General features: G+C 41.6%; 1 protein-coding gene across 2 annotated transcripts in view; it reads left to right on the top strand.

The window, feature by feature from the left end:
• The first annotated feature begins 2,358 nt into the window (after window positions 1-2,358).
• Window positions 2,359-22,146, top strand: part of LOC118365059 (serum response factor-like) — a 30,684-nt gene continuing 10,896 nt past the window's right edge. Inside the window, exons 1-2 of one of the 2 annotated variants that reach the window (XM_035746965.2) lie at window positions 2,359-3,443; window positions 10,818-11,087. In XM_035746965.2, the coding sequence (XP_035602858.1) occupies window positions 3,000-3,443; window positions 10,818-11,087 (714 nt within the window). In that variant the 5' untranslated portion in view covers window positions 2,359-2,999. The remainder of the gene's footprint in view (window positions 3,444-10,817; window positions 11,088-22,146) is intronic. The other variant, XM_035746966.2, reaches the window with a different exon arrangement.

Below are 22,146 nucleotides of genomic sequence, written 5' to 3'. Positions count from 1 at the left end.
CAGATTTGTACCTTGTCGGCTCGGGATTTGAACTTGCAAGCCAAATGCTGGATGCTAGATGTAACTTAGCCAGATGCTGGATGCTATACTGGATGCAAAATCCAGTATCCAGCTCAGTATTACAGACCCTACTGCAACCTGTTTGACCTGGGGTCTGTTCAGTAGGGTGCATTGTTACAGAATGTCAGCAGTTTAGATAGAAACGTATTGCGTGAACAGGTACACTATATATACAAATGTATGTGGACACCCCTTCAAGTTAGTGGATTCGGCTTTTTCATCCACACCCGTTGCTGACAGGTGTAAAAAAAGTTGAGCACACAGCCATGAAATCTCCATAGACAAACACTGGCATTAGAATGGCCCGTACTGAAGAGCTCAGTGACTTTCAACGTGGCTCCATCATGCCACCTTTCCAACAAGTAAGTTCATAAAATGTCTGCCCTGCTAGAGCTGACCCGGTCAACTGTAAGTGCTGTTATTGTGATGTGGAAACATCTAGGAGCATCAACGGCTCAGCAGCGAAGTCGTTCCAAACTGCCTCTGGAAGCAACGTCAGCACAAGAAGTTCATCGGGAGCTTCATGAAATTAGTTTTCATGGCCAAGCAATCGCACACAGCATACATTGACATTCTAGACGATTCTGTGCGTCCAACTTTGTGGCAACAGTTTGGGGAAGGCCCTTACCTGTTTCAGCATGACTTGACTGGCCTGCACAGAGCCCTGACCTCAACCCCATCAAACACCTTTGGGATTAATTGAAATGCCAACTGCGAGCCAGGGCTAATCGCCCAACATAATTTCCCAACCTCACTAATGCTCTTGTGGCTGAATGGAAGCAAGTCCCTGCAGCAATGTTCCAACATCTGGTGGAAAGCCTTCCCAGAAGAGTACAGGCTATTATATCAGCAAAGGGGGACCAACTCCATATGAATGGCCATGATTTTGGAATGAGATATTCGACGAGCAGGTGTCCACATACTTTGGTCATGTAGTGTATGATTGTCTGTCAGGTAGAATAGGTTCGAATTTAATACGAGTCAGTGTTTTTCTAAACTTGGTGTATGAGGTTGTAGGTCACACCACGTTCTTTAGGCAGCAAGTCTTATGGCAGAATGACAATGCACAAGTGGAGGCTGCTGAGGGGAGGGCAGCTAATAATAATCTCTGGAACCGAGCAAATGGAATGTCATTAAACACCTGGAAACCATGTGTTTGGTGCCACCAACCTCCTGGAATGCACATCTAGTTTGGAAGCAGTGCTGGAGAAAGTGTTTGCAAGTTGCTTCAAAATGCAGCATGAGTGCTCGAACAGTTGTATGTTTGTTACATGCAAAGTTTTCCTTGCATAAACCTGAACAAAAAGGAAACGTGGCTTGCCTTACAACTTCTCTGACTGTGGAAATCATAGACGTATACCGCCACCTTGTGGCTACAGCAAAGCCTACAGTCTTTAACGAACATGAATTTGTTTGATGAATCTCCAAGACAACTCGTATAAAGATACATTTATTTAAATGCATGTATTCCAAATGTATCTTATTCCCCATAATTGTCTACTTCATGTTGCATGGTTGTTTTACTTTTAATTCACAGGGTGGGTCTTCGGGGTTAATTCGCTAGAGTCCCAAATATGGAATAAGAATCGAAATGCTGTATGTATTGTTATATACTGTTCCATTATGAGTAAATAAAGTAATGCTGTAATTAAAAATGCTAGAGAATTTATCATCACATTTACAATGGGGGGTATTTGACTTCACATCCTACTTTTAGAACACAGGTAAAGTTGGTAGTTTTATAGGCAAAAATATTCAAACATCACTGGGAAAAAACATACGTTACGTAGTTTGCCATTTTAAAATCACTTTTATCCAAGACACATTTGGCTCTTTTCAATTACGAAACTATGTGGATGCCTTTTCGTCCAATCACAACCAAGTTCAGGGCAAAGGTGATCTCTTATATTTACAAGATAATCGAGTGGCTGCTCTAAAAATGGAAATGCTTGTCCTCAATGATTGAAAGCAGGCGAGATCCGGTGGGACCATTCCAGCCAATGAGAGGGCAGGTACGCGTGATAACAACATGCACAACTAGGTAGTTTTATATCAGTACATTTGTAACAGCCTAAACATGACGTAACTTCTATTTGATCAAATAAACCTCACGAAATTCCACACTCTGTCATAGACCTTTAAACAAAAAAGGGCTGATCTCACACAAACATTGTTTGGGTGGAGTAAATGCTCTCGCTTCGCCCTCTTCCTCTCTGCCTAGGGTTCGGAGCTATGACTCACCAAATAAGGAGCGACAACACCATAAAAGGAAATGTATCTCTGTATATGGCGGAAAGTAGATCTCGAAAGAACGTTTCCCGGATAGAATTCATGCGCGCTAAATTGGTTACTCTTGTACATCTAAAATGTATTTTCAAATTAATACATTTTCCATATGTTAATAACATAAATTGTCTATATTGGAAGAGAGACTGGGAATTGTCACGCGTTTTCGTGGTGAATTATATGTGATCGCGGAGTAATACCAATGGATGTATATCGAAATGTCCTTAAGTGGAGAAGAGTAGGGGGTTGGGCTTGATTGATTAGTTGTAGGAGGAAACATAACTTCTAACTAACGTTACAACTTTGCACAGTTATCGTAAATTATATACCATGGTCAATTTATTTCGTTTACACGAGTCTGTGGTTATTCATTTGATCGTGTTTTGCTAAAGCTCACAGATAACCCGCAGCAGCACTATATATCTAGCTAGCTAGGCTTTACTTGTTGATAAAGTCGTTAGTTAAATGGCATTTAGCTAACTAGTTATATCTCTCGAATAGCTGGATTCCAAGGTAATTTGCACCAACAAGCTGAGGAATGGACCGTTTTTGAATTTCTGTTCGATCACAACATCGCTCATTTACGCATAGACCAGTGGGTCCATCGACCGCAACGGGGCGAGAGGTTTGAAGGCCTGGGGGATAGGTTCGGAATGTTGGGGGGAAACGGGGCAGGAATAGGTACAAGAGCAGGGGGCGCACGACCTGGAAATGGGACTGGGTTGACCGCTCTGCAAGTTAATCACCCAGGAACGAACATGAGTGGTGCCGAAGGTGGAAGGTTTGACGACCGAATCAGACAGTACTCAGCCGACGTGGTGTACAGCGGCTCTGAACCAGAGTCCGACTCCGGGGATGATGATGAGACCATGGGTTCAGCCGGGGACAAAAGAGGGGTGAAACGGGAGAGAGCTGAGATGGAAGTCGCTGCATCGGCGACGTCTGTGGGGCTACCCCCGGGAGGTTATGGCGGTGCAACAGGGGCAAAGCCAGGCAAGAAAACCCGCGGACGAGTCAAGATCAAAATGGAATTTATAGACAACAAACTTCGCCGGTACACAACTTTTAGCAAGAGGAAGACTGGCATTATGAAGAAGGTTAGTTATCAGTATTCGGTCTCTTTGTTTTCATTGCAGACATGTTGCCGACCTGTGCTCGTGCTCCCACACCTGCGCAGACGTTCGGTTTCACAGGCACACGTGTTGGGCTATGGTAGAAATGTGCTTTTGTCTTCATTTAAGGTTAGGAATACGGTTAGCAGTGTGCTTAGGTTTACAATCCATTTTAAAATAGGCGGTGACTGTGCTAACCTAGTGATGACCCTTTCTCATGTGATGTAACTTATAGCTAACTAATAACATTTTATTTTATCACAGTCATACTGAGACCAAGGTCTCATTTACAGATGAGCCCTGAATTACATAAATCACAGAAATTCACATCAAAATATAAATGCAAGCAGAAAGAAAAACACGGTCATAAAAAACATCAGTAATAAGGTCCTTAATCAGCTTTCTGAATTGCACTAGAAGCACAAACATCACATTTTAAGGACATTTTGAAGATTGTTAAACATAAGGTACACGAAAGGTAAAATCAGCTTTTATAGTTAGCTCGGAGACTAAAGGAATTTCCGGAGTTACCCATCCCCGAGACCAGTGTGGAAACTTGTATGTCTCAAGTGTAGTAATGATGTTAGGTATAGTGGGACTTTATGTAAAAGTGCTTTATAAATGAAAACTTAGGAATTTGTCATCTTACGTGACATCAGAGGGCCAACCAACTTTCTGGTAGAGAATGCAGTGATGAGTATTTAAATAGACGCAGTTCTTATGGGCGACAAACGACTTAAATTGAGTGGCAGCTGCGTTCATATCGATGATGTCGCCATAGTCTAGGACCGACTTCGACTGAACAATCTGCTTTCTACTATTTAGCGAGAGGCAGGACCTATTTATATAGGAAATGACCAAATATTTGTAAGCACTGACATGATTTAATATGAACACCATCCAAAGTACACATGCTTAAATCAGACATTTTTATGCGCTCTAGAAAACTACATACTTAGTTTTAGCTGCATTCAGTACTAATTTGAGGTCAAAGTCTTTCTGTAATACATTAAAGGCAGACTGTAGTTCAGAGAGCCTGATCAACAGTGGGGGCAATAGCATACACAACAGCATAATTGGCATACAAGTGCAGGTTACATTGTTTTGCAGACAAGTCTATTGTTAGTAAACATTAAAAAGTACAGGACCCAGAATCAACCCCTGCGGGACACCTTTCCAGGAAACTTGATTTTACACCATCAGTAGATATTGAGTTCTATTTGTCAAGTATTTTTTTTATGTGGTAACTTACAGCTAACTAATTTGAGTTCAATGGTCTGAGGCCCTATTATAGATTTTATTCAAAACACAATGTTTTCATGAATGGTTCTTGATTAGGTTTTCCAGGGTAGCTATAAAGTTGAAGGACTGATTTCAGATGTGTATTGCAATTTGGCTTCTACAGAGGATCAATAGACTGGTGTGAAGAACATTTTAATGCATTCCTGCAATCACCTGCCCAAGTTCTAGCCAAGTAAAAACCTGAGCATGCAAATTCTTGCTGCCAAAGCCACTTTCTTTTCAAGGCAACTCAATATTGTTTGATCTGGCCTGTTTGGTTAGGTATAACACTATTTGCATTTAGGTTGGGTCATGTGTAGGCTGATAACCTCATCCTAGATACGTCTGTCAAATGGGACTGCAGCATGCATGTGTTCCTCAGGGGGTGTCAAGTTTTAATGTCACATGCACAAGTACACTGAAATGCCTTTCTTGCAAATGCCACAAAATAACAAGGTAGAACAAAAACATGCAAAAGTTAGAAGCTATATACAGGGTCAGGTCCAATACCATATTTACAATGTGCAGGGATACTGGAGTGATAAGAGGTAGGTATGTATAGGGGTACGGTGACTAGGCATCAGGATATGATAAACAGAGTAGCAGCAGCGTAAATTATTGTGTGTCGAGTCATTATAAATGTGTGTGCATGTTTTATTTTTTATTATTGATTTTATTTCACTTTTATTTAACCAGGTAGGCCAGTTGAGAACAAGTTCTCATTTACAACTGCAACCTGGCCAAGATGAAGCAAAGCAGTGAGACACAAAGAGTTACACATGGAATAAACAAACGTACAGTCAATAACACAATAGACAAGTCTATATACAGTGTGTGCAAATTAAGTAAGAGGGAGGTAAATGCAATCATTAGGCCATAGTGGTGAAATAATTACAATTTAGCAATTAAACACTGGAGTGATAGATGTGCAGAAGATAAATGTGCAAGTAGAGATACTGGGGTGCAAAAGGAGCAAAATAAATAAATACAGTATGGGGATGAGGTATTTGGATGGGCTCGGTTTTCCTAAATTGGCTGCAATGATCTGTAAGCTGCTCTGACAGTTGATGCTTAAATTTAGTGAGGGAGATGAGTCTCCAGCTTCAGTGATTTTTGCAATTTGTTCCAGTCATTGGCAGCAGAGAACTGGGAGGAAAGGCAGCCAAAGTAGGAGTTGGCTTTCAGGGTGACCGGTGAAATATACCTGCTGCAGTGCGTGCTACGGGTGGGTGCTGCTATGGTGACCAGTGAGCTAAGATAAGGCGGGGCTTTACCTAGCAAAGACTTATAGACATGGTCGTGTTGGCATGTGAGTGTAGAGTCGGTGCAAAAATAAAATACAAGGGTCAACTCAGTCTGTGTAGCCATTCTGTCAGCTATTTAGCAGTCTTATGGCATGGGGATAAAAGCTGTTCAGGAGCCTGTTGGTGTCAGACTTGATGCAAAGACAAGTCTATGGCTTAGGTGGCTGGAGTCTTTAATGATTTTCTGGGCCTTCCTTTCACACCACCTGATATTGTTGTGAATAGTCAGATTTAATAACAGTTTGATTTTAAACTTTCAGCCTACATGCTGTAAAAAAATAATGATTTCCCTAATCTTGTTTACATGACACATCTGCATGAAGTCAGGCCACCTGATGGGATTTTGATAAATGCACAATGTTCTACCACAGCGACCATGTTATTTTGAGGAAGCCTATTTGATTCTGAGTTTGGACATATAAAGTTTGTATGTGGACTCTTTGTAAGATGCATACTTTCAGTTTTTTTCTGAACTTGTGCATAAGCATAGTGAGGCTTGTGCTGCTGCCACATGTGCAGATCAAATACACCGCTGCAGTTGACGTAGCCTCACAAGCCAATCGCCGTATGTGGAGACAGAACTTAAGCAAATCGTACAATCTGGCCAAGTTGAAATCAAGATTTTAATTTGGTAACATCATAGTGTAATGTGATAATCTTAAAACTGATTCCGACATACAGTCTGCAAAGGCCTTTGGGAGTTGAATAATCCCGCTCAGGGCATGGTACTTTACTGATTTTTGTATCCAGGTGTGCTGTATGCAGCAGGGAGGGGCTAAAAAAAAGTTTGTCAACCTCTCTTACAAAATACAGGCAAGGAAAGGGGCTGCATAGTCAGTTGCACAACTGAATGCATTCATCTGAAATGTGTCTTCCACATTTAACCCAACCGCTCTGATTCAGAGGTGCGGGGGGCTGCCTTAATCAACATCCACGGTGCCCGGGGAGCAGGTGTTTTTGTGGGTTAACTGCCTTGCAGATTCTTCCCCCTTGCCGGCTCTGGGATTCAAACCAGCAACCTTTCGTTTACTGGCCCAATTCTCTTAACCACTCGACTACCTGCAGCCCCAGGATGCTCTGGTTCCCTTATAAAATCAGACTGCAATGTGGAAGGTAGAGTAAGGTACTGCTTTGATGTGCCACAAAATCTGAGCTTTGAGCTATCACTGCTCCTCCATAGTGCACTGCCAAAGCACACACACCCTCTGTGGGTGCCTAGGCAACCACAGGGTTCCTTCCACTCTGCAATGAGGAGGCAATGCCACTTGTGCATATACAGTGTGGGAAGGGGGATACTGAGTCAGTTGCGCAACTGAATGCATCCATCTGAAATGTGTCTTCCACATTTAACCCAACCCTTCAATCGGAGTGGTGCCGGGAGCCTTAAGCGACATCATCGGCACCCAGGGAGTAGTTTTTGGGGTGTTGCTCAAGGGTGAACGGCAGATCTTTCCACCAAGCTGGTTCGGGGATTCGAACCAGCGACCTTTCAGTTATTGGCCCAATGCTCTTAACCACTAGGTTACATACCGGCCCAGGGTTGGTGTGTGGGTGGGTGGGTCCGCACAAATAACAGCCTACAGAAAGTGTTGCTGCAAAGTAGAGGACACAGGAGAGCCAATCCTAACTCGCTCAAGCTCTTCAACTTCATATTCTCCTTCCTATCCTTTGCCCCTTCCTGACTTTGTAGCCTTGTTTTCTAATTAACACTGGTTGCTTTCTGATGTTGTCCCCGTTTTATGAGCACCATAAAGTGCATCAATACATTGAATAGCATACGCAGCCAACTGGCCAATGGCTGCTGACAAAACGATCCCATTTCCCTCCTACTACTATCCCATAGTGCCTGAGAGCCCTGGGCTTGTTAGAGCCATGCTCTCTGCTGCCTAAGGCACAATGTTATGCTTGGCTGTGGGGTTCCCCTTGGAAACAACAGCTTGTGCTCACCGAGATGCCGTTTAAAAGCTTTTAAGAAATGGCTATGCATGGTGGAAGGAAGCTTGGTCTAGGCTGCATTAAGTAGTGCACTGGGTTGAGGTACTATGAGCCTGTGTAGAACAAACATGACCTTCTGAAATACTGAGTAAGGAATCCTGTTGGTTATATTCATGACATTTCTATTTGCAATGTTCCACAACGTTTGCCTTCTGAATGTGGCCCTGCACTGCTCTAAGCAACTAATGCGCTTGTTCAGAAATATTGACCTCTTGCTCTCCCAATAACCTTTAGCCTAACTCTCCACTCTTGGCCTTTGTCGGACTACAGCCCAGAGACCACATTGATTGTTCTCTCCAACATCAATAAATAAATTGTTAGATGTGCTTGCTGCCATACCACATTGCATCAGTGCTAAGGAATTGTGTGTGTTTGCTGAGCACATTTGTAGAAAGTGTTCATTGAATATTCATGTACTGTGTTAGGCAGTACATGGATTGTGTTATTGACTGTACGTTTGTTTGTGTAACTGTTTGTATGAATGGTTTTGCATTTAGATACAGCTTTTCATGAGGTCTCAAATGACTTGTGAAAACCACTAGGCCTAAATCCTAAATGCACATTTTTGTAGTCATTCATCCATTTTGTCATACAACAATATTCACTGAAACTGTAGGCTATACTGAACCTATTACCGTATCACAATTGTAACAATATATTGATAAAGATGCATGCAAGGGCCTGTTTTATCTATTGATGCTAGGGCTGGGCGATATGGCTAATAATTATCACAAGGTGTGTGTGTGTGTGTGTGTTTCATTCGATAACAATAATTATCCTGATATTAATCAAATAATGTTTAAAAATCTGCTTCAGACTCTAGAATGCCTGAACAAACCAAAGGCTTTAATGTTTCTTATTTGTCCGAAGTAGAGCTGTAAACCTTACAAGTCATGAGCAAGAAATACAATTTTAAAATAGTGCAAGTCAATATGCATTATAACTGTTAGCCTAATAGCACATGGGCCACATGGGCCAGTTTGTTGGGGTAGTTGTCTTACAAGTCTGTCTACGGTTTCTGGCTTTAAAGCTGACCTATGGCAGGTCACTAATGTTGCCACCTGTGCTAAAAACGCACTGTGAGGGGGAGCTGGTTGCAGGAATGCACAGGCAGCCTTTGCCAGGTGGCTGACTTTGGGAAAGTTTTTTTTTCTTTCTTTTGGTGGATCTTCCACCAGTCCAGTGGATTAGTTTCACTGTCAGAATCAGGAGATGTTCAGGAGGTCATCTGTGGCTAAGTCATCATAGTCTATGACTATCGTTTTGATGGTTTGGGTGAGCTCTGTTTCACCATCAGGTTTCATGACCTCTGTATTGAACAGGTGTAGTACTGGCTTCAGATAAGACTCACCAGACAGAGCATCTGAATTCTAGGAGTGGGGTCAATGCCTGGTTGATGGACTCAAGAACATCTATATCTGTATAGGTGGGAGGTAAGTCCCGGGTCTTGTCTCTGGACAAGATCTGTGAAATGGCTTTCTCCGGCTCCAGTACTCTTTGCATCATCTTTTGACGTGATCAAAACCTGGTAAGTGACTCTGTCACCAACTTGTGCTGGGGTAGGTTGTTCTTTTTGAGCAACTGACATGTCTCTTCTTTTTCCACGAATAGGAAAAGGCACCTACCACTTTCTTACACACTCCAATGGCTCGATCCACCCATTTTGTCTACCCACTCTCTCTAAGAGAAATCAAGAGATTTTAATGAAATGTAAATCACAATAATCCCTTTAGTTATGTACAAATGTAATATTTATTCATCAGTTGATGGAGAGAAAAAATACATTTAGTTACATTTAGTTTAATATAACCAATCACTTCAATATACACAATTGACAAGGTTACTTACCAATGGCCAAGTGCAGAAGATGTCCAAAACATTGCAGTCGGGTCCATTTGTTGATTTGAGCAACCTTCATCAGGTTCGCACCACTATCCATCGTAATGCAGGCCTGTCTGTCTTGACTGAGTCCCCAGGAGGCGAGAGCGTCAATGACCCCTCTGCTATAGCTTCAACTGTGTGGTCGTCGGGAAAGTGTGATGTTTGAAGGCATTTATTTAAAAGATTCCATTCTGTGAGGCTAATATAAGGCTCTGACGTGTGACTAGACCACTGATCGGTGGTGGTAGTAGTAGCAAAATATGTTAAACAACTACCCCAAAATCACTTCAGAGAAACTGATTTTGTCATTTTGTGTGCGTATAGAATGGAGTCATGAGTGCATTCAAGTGTGTGTTCCGTGTCTAATTTTCTTCACAATACAACAAACTCATTCTCTTCAGGGCGTAACGCATGTCATCCTTGTAACTGTGGATCAAACATAGCGATCATAAACCTTGATACTGTAAATTACATGTCTTCAAATATGGAAATGTGATGTACATTTGGACTCACGGGTGTGTAGTTTGCTTGTATGACGAAGCGGTATTTATTATAACCCTCAACGTATTATCTTTCAGAACACCGACTCGTCTCTATTTACAGGATTTCCTTCATTCAAATGACATGTGCAGAGGTAGCCCAATTAGCAGGAAGGTTGGAGGCATCTTGTTGTCGCGCACATGCTCAAGTTTATAACAGCTGTCAGTTAAAACCCATACAGCGCTGTGAAGTGGCGAACCTGAGCTCTGACGTCATGTATAGCATGTCACTCTACAGCCACTGTGTTCCAATTTAGGCACTTATCAATGACCCGTATACGGGATGACATGACTGTGGGTGGAAAGGGCTACATTAAGTTTGCTTTGATGCCTGATGTTCTCTCATCCCACTCCCCCAGGCCTATGAGCTCTCCACTCTAACGGGAACCCAGGTCCTCCTCCTGGTGGCCAGCGAGACAGGCCACGTCTACACATTTGCCACACGCAAGCTCCAGCCCATGATTACCAGCGAGACGGGCAAGGCGCTCATCCAGACGTGCCTCAACTCACCTGACTCGCCGCCCCGCAATGACCCGTCCACCGACCAGCGCATGAGCGCCACAGGCTTCGAGGAGACGGACCTCACCTACCAGGTGTCGGAGGGTGACTGCTGCACAGAGCCCACCAAGGTCAGGTGGTTACAGTCTCCTGGGGTTAACGCAACCGATAGCTGCTTCAGAGCATCTGGGTTACCATGCATCAAGTTATCTAATGCTCTCTTATATGGTGCTTTTAGCCTAGCAGTTGTATGGAGGTGTTTTTTCAAACTCCTAGATCAACAAACCTGTTGTCACACTTTTTTTTGCATACTGTGTGTAATAATAATAATAATAATAATAATACAGTATGTGGAAGAGGTATATTGTTGCTCTGTTCATTCTTTATCCTGTTGGGAAATGGGCACAGGCTTCAGAACCAAGGAGGTTTGCTATGTTACTATGCAGTGCTGGAAAGAGAACCAGTGTAGAATGTCTTAACTTGTAGGAGCATTCCCTTGAAAAGCAAAGGTGTTTTAGCGGTCTTAGAATTAAAGGCACTAGCCAGTGGTAGTTTCACCTCCTTATTCTGGTAAAGTGTGTGTGTGGGAGAAAACACTTTACAGCCAGAGAAACCTTTTGTAGACACCAAAAAAATGTATTCATGCAACAACAAAAACTGGATCAAAGTCATAGTACAACATCACAGGACCATCATTTTGCTTAAACGGTTGACATGGGTCCTTTAATCAAAGCTGACCGATAGGTTAACTGGTACGTCTCCTTAGACTTCACTGTTATTCATGGGCAAATGAAAAACAAAAAAATGCTTCACAGTAGATTGAGAAAATAATATTTGGCCTCTTTGTCCATATATGGGATGGTTTCCTCTAGTTTCTCTCTTGGCAGAGGGCTGATTGCATTCCATATAAGCTGCAGCTGTTTTCAGCGATTTTCAAGGAAACGTGGTGAGCTCTATGTGAGGAGGTTCAGCGATGTATGCCAACCTGAGGCTAAATCTTTTGCTTGAGTAAATAAAAAGGGCCTTTGTTGGGCTAGTTTTGCGCTTTATTGTCAACCACTTGTTGTCAGTTTCATCTCTCACCTGGCTTAATACCGAGGGGAATAAACGGTAGCTTCCTCGGATGGTCATGTTGCTGGTTAATTCACCAGGCACAGGCCTACACTTTTCGCTTTGGAAATATAGCGTGAGCTACACAAGTTCACATTAATATTTGTATTAATGGATAGACTATTGACCCCCATTTTAAAGCAGAGAAGCTTATAAGTGATAACAAATCATGTCATGATGCGCAGTTAGTTTAATGAAATGGAAACAAATGCGGTAGTGTTAATTATGAGTGATGGCGAAGATTCTGGATTTTTCAGCTCATTAAGCTTCTTTACTCAACCAAAAGCCAGACTTGCTTTGAAATACAATTGGTTGTTGGTGATGAACTACGGTACTACTTTAGCTCACAGGTGCCGTGGTGGGAGGAATCCTCACTGCTCACTCTGGGGAGAGAAAGTTTCTATTTAAAGGGGTTTCTGTCTGACTAGTCACCTCAGCTGTGGTGTTGTGCAAAGCACTGATAGAAAGACAGAGTGCTGATGACAAGGTAGAGCCGCATGCTGGTGCAAGTAAGTTGTCAGGAACACTGAAATACAGATGGACAGGGGCAAAAGTGGGCTGGGCTTGGGTTCTGGACTCAGACCACAGCCAGACGCCCACAGTCAGTGTCATAACAAGAAACAGGCCATCCAACGCAAACTTAGTAGGGCATTACACTCATAACCTAGTTTTTCATTGTTTGCTTTGCTCTCAGTAAAGAGAGTGAGCCCGTTGCATGGTGCTATTTCCTGATAGGTGAGCCGCGGGGCCCCCGGGGTGTTTGTTTACTAGTTTTGTCCCCTCTTTTGGAAAGAGACTCGTTCAGCAAATGTTTATGGCGGAGGAAATGGACTTGTGCTCAGAGGGATAACTTGTTCAAATAGACTAATGTAGATGTCCTCTAGAAAGAAAAAAGGAAACCAAGTGCCCTAGACTAATGAATGCAAGACGCTGAATACGGTCAGTTGAGTCGGTTTATTTTCGCTTTATGGGCCGAGTGTCTGAGGGTTTTCACTCCACCTCGTACTTGATTGATGTATTAATGTCACTAATTAGTAAAGAACTCCCCTCATCTGGTTGTCTAGGTCTTTATTGAAAGGAAAAAACCTACACTCTGCCCTCCGTGGAATTAGTTTGATACCCCTGAGGTAGTACCTCTCTGTGGGCCCCCAAAAAGGCTAGGGTTAAAATGTCCCATCGTTGACACTTTGATCCCGGTTCCTTCAATTCGATACCGGTTCCAAAGATGTTTTTCATTTAATTAGGTTTCTGACTATATTCAATTGAAATAAGTATAACCACTAACAAATGTTGTTTTTTTACATTTTATTTACATTTTCATAAGCGCTTCAAAGGTAAAAAAAAAAAAAAAAAAAAAAGAATTGTGCTGCTGGAACAAAGGTGCGGCTGAATGCAGCATTGCTGTCGGCACACTGTATCTTGCCTATGCCGCTTTGTACCATCACTCATTCATATATCTTTATGTACATATTCTTTATCCCCCTACACTTGTGTGTATAAGACATTAGTTTTGGAATTGTTAGATTACTTGTTGGTTATTACTGCATTGTCGGAAATAGAAGCACAAGCATTTCGCTACACTCGCATTAACATCTGCTAACCATGTGTATGTGACAAATAAAATTTGATTTTGATTTGATTTGCTGTCGGCACACTTGACATTTCCTGCTGTTGAGTAGTAGCCAGCCAGCCTACTACCAAAATGTTTCTGTTCAAGTTTTCCCTTTGCAGTTTGGCTTAGTTTAGAGCTTGTCAATAAACAAACTGTTACATCTTAGTAGAACTGCAGATTTTCTCTCTGCTGCGCTATAAACAGGACACACGTAAACAATGCAGGTGATGGTGAATACACCCAATGCAAGCTCAGAAAGTACATGGCAACTATTAAAGTGGCACTCCAGTCTCCTTTTCATCTCATTTAACACCTGATTTACTTAAAGCTGCAATATGTCACCTTTGGGCGACCCGGCCAAATTCACATAGACGTATGTCATTCTCATTGAACGCAGGTCTATGAAGCAGTATATCTGTTTTTATATGCGCTATATCTATGCTTGCTGATCTTAAGATTTGTTTTTGCATCTTTTACTTAAAAAAACCCTTAATAGGGATAGCCCCCCTTTTCAATTTTCGCCTAAAATTACATACCCAAATCTGCCTGTAGCTCAGGACCTGAAGCACAGATATGCATATTATTGATACCATTTAAAATGAAACACTTTGAAGTTTGTGGGAATGTTAATTTAATGTTGGAGAATAACACATTAGATCTGGTAAAAGATGAAATGCACGAGAAAGGCCATACTTTCAGATAGGAGTATAGCTGTCATTTAGATTTTGGCCATCAGATGGCAGCAGTGTGTGCAAAGTTTCAGACTGATCCAGTGAAGAATTACATCACTGCACAATATTATGTATCAAGTCTGCCAGGAGTTTGTCCAAATGTACCGAAATGATACGTTTTCAAGTACATAACTATAGAGAACATACAAAAATGCTATGGTAATAAAACAATTAAGTTTATACACCCAGGAATGTCACTTTCACACATCTAGGTGGCTGGGTAGGGTGGGTGTGGAGCCAGAGACAGCAGTGGGGTCAACCTGTAGACCCCAATTCCTACATTTGAACATAAAAATGTATTTTATCAAACAAAACTATGCTACATACAGAGGATAACAAAACGGAGCAAGATTACTGAAAATAAGTACATTATTTACCTTCAGAGGGGAATGTATCCAACCAGTTGCCGTGATACATTTTTTGTTGTTGTGCATTTAAACAATAGCATGGTATTTTGTTCACTGTAGTAATAGCTATTGTTAATTGGACACTGCAGTTAGATTAACAATAATTTAAGCTTCCTGCCCATAAAAGACATGTCTATGTCCTGGAAAGCTGGCTGTTGTATACAATGTCATTCTAGTAAAATTAGCGCACATTAGCAACAACCGTCCTGGTTTAGGGACACCCATCCCGTAGAGGTTAAAGTTTTGTACACCAGCTTAAAATACAATATTTTTGGTTATGGAAAATATATATATCAAACTCATTCCAGAGAGCCGAGTGTCCGCGGGTTTTCGCTCCTCTCTTGTACTTGATTTATGAATTAAGTTCACTAATTAGTAGGGATGCACAATATATTGGTGAACATATCGGATGTCTAGTTTAATGCCGATGTGAAAAAACGATGTCAAAGTGCATACCTATATAACGTAGATACATAACATAATGACACCACGTAAAATGTAGCGCTACACGTGCAACACAGCATTCCTAACCTAGCCCACTATGTCTGCTGTGTGTATCGAGCAGTCAACAAGTCGAGCAGTCATTTGAAAGAGTAACATTTCAGCGAGACAACTCAAAGGAGAAATCCATTAAAACCAAGATAATGGAATTTATTGCCCTTGACGATCAACCGTTCTCTGTCGTGGGTGATGTTGGCTTTCGCTGACTGGTCGAGCACCAGTACACTACCAAGTGCGCCATTTTTCAGATGTTGCCCTACCAGAGTTGCACAGTAATAGCGTCACTGCTTCAGACATACTATGGAATGGCGTTTGGGTCTTCGCGTGTCAAAGATACAGTAGTACTGTCAAAGCTGTACAAAAAGTCTGCAAACACCGGCCCCAACAATGTGTTTACAATACCACGTTGGTAATAAAGCATTTGTTTGACCGCAACTTCTGGGGTAGCTAGCTTCAGCTTTGTAAATTTACCTAGCTAGCACCAATACAATCAGCCTGAGAACAATGACCAGTAGAAACCTCAGTTATTTTCATTCTTAGCAATGATTTATGAATCCTTGTGAGTAAGTATTTTTGTTCGTCTATTGAAATTTAACTTCAGTTCATGAAAATAAATAGTCAACTTAACCCTGTTGCCCAAAGCTAATGTTATAAGCAGCCGGCTAGCTTCCTCTAGTGAGGCTCGACTGGGCCGGGATGTGTTGTGAAGCTAGCCACAATAGTGGAATTTGCAATTTGCCTTCAAAATAAAAGTATGTAATTGACAGTGATGCAAATGTATACAAATATAAATATGCCATACTTTTATTTTGAAGGCTAACCACAAAGTCCACTAATATTAACCTGTAGTGACACCCCATCCCGTGAACGGGACCGTTGTCATCTGACACTAATTAGCATAACGCAACGGACAAATCTTCCTAGAAGATATTCCTATTCATGAAAATCACAAGTGAAATATATTGGAACACAGCTTAGCCTTTTGTTAATCACCCTGTCATCTCAGACTTTCAAAATATGCTTTACCGACAACGCTAGACAAGTATTTGTAAGTTTATCATAGCCTCGCATAATCATTATGCCTGGCTAGCAGCAGGCAACCTTGTCACGGAAATCAGAAAAGCAATCAAATTAAATTGTTTACCTTTGAACTTCGGATGCTCCATAATATCAACAGAAACATGGCAAACGTTGTTTAGAATCCATCCTCAAGGTGTTTTTCTAATATCTATTCGATAATATATCCATCGGGACAATTCATTTTTCACTTGGACCGATTGGAGTAATGGCTACCTGTATTTTATGCAAGAATCTCTCTCGGAGCCACAATGTGACCACTTACGCAATGTGGCCGCCTACGGCTATTCTTCAACAGAAATGCGTAAAACTACGTCACAATGCTGTAGACACCTTGGGGAATACGTAGAAAGCGTAAGCTCGTTGATGGTACATTCACAGCTGAATAGGGAGTCATTGGAACGCAGCGCATTCAAAACCTGGGGCACTTCCGGATTGGATTTTTCTCAGGCTTTCGCCTGCAACATCAGTTCTGTTATACTCAGACAATATCTTTACAGTTTTGGAAACGTTAGTGTTTTCTATCCAAAGCTGTCAATTATATGCATATTCTAGCATATTTTCCTGACAATATCCCGTTTAAAAACTGGAATTTTTTTTTTCTCCAAAAATGAAAATACTGCCCCATAACACCAAGAGGTTGGAAAATATTGGATATTGGTATCGGCCAAAAATGTCATCGGTGCATCACTATTAATTAGTAAGGAACTCCCCACCTGGTGGTCTAGGGCTTAATTGAAAGGAAAAAACCAAAACCTGCAGACACTAGGGCCTCCATGGAATGAGTTTGATCACCCTGATCTACACTACTGAAAAAAATATAAAAGCAACATGCAACAATTTCAAATATTTTACTGAGTTAGTTTATAGAAGGAAGTCAGTCAATTTAAATACATTCATTAAGCCCTAATCTACAGATTTTTACATGACTGGGCAGAGTCGCCCCCCCGACCATAAAATAGCTTTATTACACAGAAATGCTTAGAGAAATGCTCACCAACAGGTATGTAAACAAACTTGTGCCCAACATTTGAGAGAGAGACACTTTTTGCGCGTATGGAACATTTCTGGGATCTTGTATTTCAGCTCATGAAACATGGGACCATGTTTATTTTTGTTCAGTATCTTTTTTAGGGGGTAAATCAGCTTTAATATTGCAGATAGAATGATAGAAGACAAGACACAATTTAATTGTCTGCATCATTTCCAATCCCGTGTGTGTGTGCGTGTGTGCGTGTGTGCGTGTGTGCGTGTGTGTGTGCGTGTGTGTGTGTGTGTGCGTGCGTGCGTGTGCGTGCGTGTGTGTGCGTGTGTGTGTGTGTGTAGTACCAGTCAAAAGTTTGGACACCTACTCATTCCAGGGTTTCTTTAGTTTTACTATTTTCTACATTGTCGAATAGTGAATACATCAAACTAAGAAATAACATGTATGGAACCAAAATAGTGTTAAAATATATTTGAGATTCTTCAAAGTGGCCACCCTTTGCATTGATGACAGCTTTGCACACTCTTGGCATTCTCTAAAACCAGCTTCATGAGGTAGTCATCAATTAAACCTGTTGATCCTACCCCCTACTTTTTCGAACATTCTGTTAAAAATCGTGCGACATTTCAGCGCCCTGCTGCTCATGCCAGGAATATAGTATATGCATATTATTAGTATGTGTGGATAGAAAACACTCAGACGTTTATAAAACTGGTTAAATCACGGCTGTGACTATAACAGAACGTGCGTTTCATCGAAAAGCGCAGGAAAAATCTGATCACTGAAAATGGAAATATATATCCATCCGCCACTTCAACCCATTGATAAAGGCGAACCACAATAAATGGGGCTGACGTTGCAATACCTACAGCTTCCACACGATGTCAACAGTCTTGTCATTTGCCTAGGCTTTGTTTCTTGGTCAAACGAAGAAGAGACAAGCCATTTGTTCAGGTCTCCGACCGGATATTTTGGTTGAGATTTACCCGGACATTATTTCCAGACGGACAGCTAAAGAATATACATCGCCTCGTGATCAATTTGGTCGCTTATTAACGTGTACTAATACCTAAAGTTGCATTACAAAAGTATTTCGAAGTGTTTTGTGAAAGTTTATCGTAGACTTTTTTAATTTTAAAAAATGATGTTACGTTATAAGACGCTATTTTTTTCGTTTATCACAGTCTTCATAGATCGATATCTAGGCTATATATGGACCGATGTAATCGGAAAAAAAGACCCAATAGTGATTATGGGACATCTAGGAGTGCCAACAAAGATGGTCAAAGGTAATGAATGTTTTATATTTTATTTGTGCGATTTGTGTAGCGACGACTATGCTAATTATTTTGTTTACGTCCCCTACGAGTCTTTTGGGGTGTTTACATGCTATCAGATAATATCTTCTCATGCTTTCGCCGAAAAGCATTTTAAAAACATGACTTGTTGCCTGGATTCACAACGAGTGTAGCTTTAATTCAATACCCTGCATGTGTATTTTAATGAACGTTTGAGTTTTAACTAGTACTATTAGCATTTAGCGTAGCGCATTTGCATTTCCAGATGTCTAGATGGGACGCCTGAGTGTCAGGTAGGAGCAAGAGGTTAACAAAAGGCTAAGCTTGTGAGCCAATATAATTATTTCATTTGCGATTTTCATGAATAATTAACGTTGCGTAATGGTAATGAGCTTGAGTCTATGATTACGCTCCCGGATACGGGATTGCTCGACGCAAGAAGGGCATGAAGGAAGACCCAGAGTTATCTCTGCTGCAGAGGATAAGTTCATTAGTTACCAGCCTCAGAAATTGCAGCCCCCCAAAAAATGCTTCAGAGTTCAAGTAACAGACATCTCAGTATCAACTGTTCAGAGGAGACTGCGTGAATCAGGACTTCGTGGACGACTTTCTTTGGCTAAAAAACATGAGCAATGGATATTATTAGACCAGTGGAAATCTGTCATTTTTTGTCGTAGTCCAAATTTGCGATTTTTGGTTCCAACCGCTGTATTTGTTAGACGCAGAGTAGGATGATCTCTGCATGTGTGGTTCCCAACGTGAAGCATGGAGGACAGGTGTGTGCCTTTCCAAACCATGTCCAATCAGCTGAATTTGCCACAGGTGGACTCCAAGTTGTAGAAACCTCTCAAGGATGATCAATGGAAACGGGATGCACCTGAGCTCAATTTTGAGTCTCATAGCAAAGGGTCTGAATACTTAAGGTATTTCTGTTTAAAAAATATATTGGCAAACATTTCTAAACCTGTTTTTGCTTTGTCGTTATGGGGTATTGTGTGTAGATTGAGGAAAACGTTTAATTGAATCCGTTAGAATAAGGCTGTTAACGGAACAAAATTGGAAAAGGGGAAGGGGTGTGAATACTTTTTGAATGCAAGGTATATTATTTTAAATGTATTTAATATTTTCCTTTTATTATTTACTAACCCTTACACCCCTCCCTTAATTGGAGTAAACTAATGGACAATGATACTTAGGCTTCTACTTTTTACCATATACACTGCTCAAAAAAATAAAGGGAACACTTAAACAACACAATGTAACTCCAAGTCAATCACACTTCTGTGAAATCAAACTATCCATTTAGGAAGCAACACTGATTGACAATAAATTTCACATGCTGTTGTGCAAATGGAATAGACAACAGGTGGAAATTATAGGCAATTAGCAAGACATCCCCAATAAAGGAGTGGTTCTGCAGGTGGGGACCACAGACTACTTCTCAGTTCCTATGCTTCCTGGCTGATGTTTTGGTCACTTTTGAATGCTGGCGGTGCTTTCACTCTAGTGGTAGCATGAGACGGAGTCTACAATCCACACAAGTGGCTCAGGTAGTGCAGCTCATCCAGGATGGAACATCAATGCGAGCTGTGGCAAGGTTTGCTGTGTCTGTCAGAGCATGGAGGCGCTACCAGGAGACGTGTAGGAGGGCAACAACCCAGCAGCAGGACCGCTACTTCCGCGCAAGGAGGAGCACTGCCAGAGCCCTGCAAAATGACCTCCAGCAGGCCACTAATGTGCATGTCTGCTCAAAAGGTCAGAAACAGACTCTATGAGGGTGGTAAATGAAGGGCCCGATGTCCACAGGTGGGGGTTGTGCTTACAGCCCAACACCGTGCAGGATGTTTTTCATTTGCCAGAGACCATATGCTGGTGCGGTTGGCCCTGAGTTCCTCCTAATGCAAGACTATGCTAGACCTCATGTGGCTGGAGTGTGTCAGCAGTTCCCGCAAGAGGAAGGCATTGATGCTATGGACTGGCACGTTCCAATTGAGCACATCTGGGACATCATGTCTCGCTCCATCCACCAATGCTCCGCCACGTTGCACCACAGACTGTCCAGGAGTTGGCGGACGCTTTAGTACAGGTCTGGGAAGAGATCCCTCATGAGACCATCTGCCACCTTATCAGGAGCATGCCCAGGCATTGTAGGGAGGTCATACAGGCACGTGGAGGCCACACACACTACTGGAGCCTCATTTTGACTTGTTTTAAGGACATTACATCAAAGTTGAATCAGCCTGTAGTGTGGTTTTCCACTTTAATTTTGAGTGTGACTCCAAATCCAGACATTTACATTACATTTACATTTAAGTCATTTAGCAGACGCTCTCATCCAGAGCGACTTACAACTACAACCAGGGTTGGGTCATTACATAGTAACATTACAGTTACAACCAGGGTTTGGTCATTACATAGTAACATTAGTTACAGGCAGGGTTGGGTCATAACATAGTAACATTACAGTTACAACCAGGGTTGGGTCATAACATAGTAACATTACAGTTACAACCAGGGTTGGGTCATTACATAGTAACATTAGGTACAACCAGGGTTGGGTCATTACATAGTAACATTACAGTTACAGCCAGGGTTGGGTCATATTATAGTTACAACCAGGGTTGGGTCATAACATAGTAACATTACAGTTACAACCAGGGTTGGGTCATAACATAGTAACATTACAGTTACAACCAGGGTTGGGTCATAACATAGTAACATTACAGTTACAACCAGGGTTGGGTCATTACATAGTAACATTACAGTTACAGCCAGGGTTGGGTCATAACATAGTAACATTACAGTTACAACCAGGGTTGGGTCATTACATAGTAACATTAGGTACAACCAGGGTTGGGTCATAACATAGTAACATTACAGTTACAACCAGGGTTGGTCATTACATAGTAACATTAGGTACAACCAGGGTTGGGTCATGACATAGTAACATTACAGTTACAACCAGGGTTGGGTCATAACATAGTAACATGGCAGGTACAACCAGGGTTGGGTCATAACATAGTAACATTACAGTTACAACCAGGGTTGGGTCATAACATATTAACATTACAGTTACAACCAGGGTTGGGTCATTACATAGTAACATTACAGTTACAACCAGGGTTGGGTCATTACATAGTAACATTACAGTTACAACCAGGGTTGGGTCATTACATTGTAACATTACAGTTACAACCAGGGTTGGGTCATTACATAGTAACATTACAGTTACAACCAGGGTTGGGTCATTACATTGTAACATTACAGTTACAACCAGGGTTGGGTCATTACATAGTAACATTACAGTTACAACCAGGGTTGGGTCATTACATTGTAACATTACAGTTACAACCAGGGTTGGGTCATTACATAGTAACATTACAGTTACAACCAGGGTTGGGTCATTACATTGTAACATTACAGTTACAACCAGGGTTGGGTCATTACATAGTAACATTACAGTTACAAC

The sequence above is a fragment of the Oncorhynchus keta genome, chromosome 32 (assembly GCF_023373465.1).
Source record: "Oncorhynchus keta strain PuntledgeMale-10-30-2019 chromosome 32, Oket_V2, whole genome shotgun sequence".
NCBI classification, from domain to species: Eukaryota; Metazoa; Chordata; class Actinopteri; order Salmoniformes; family Salmonidae; genus Oncorhynchus; species Oncorhynchus keta.
This window is presented reverse-complemented; position numbering and strand designations above follow the sequence as displayed.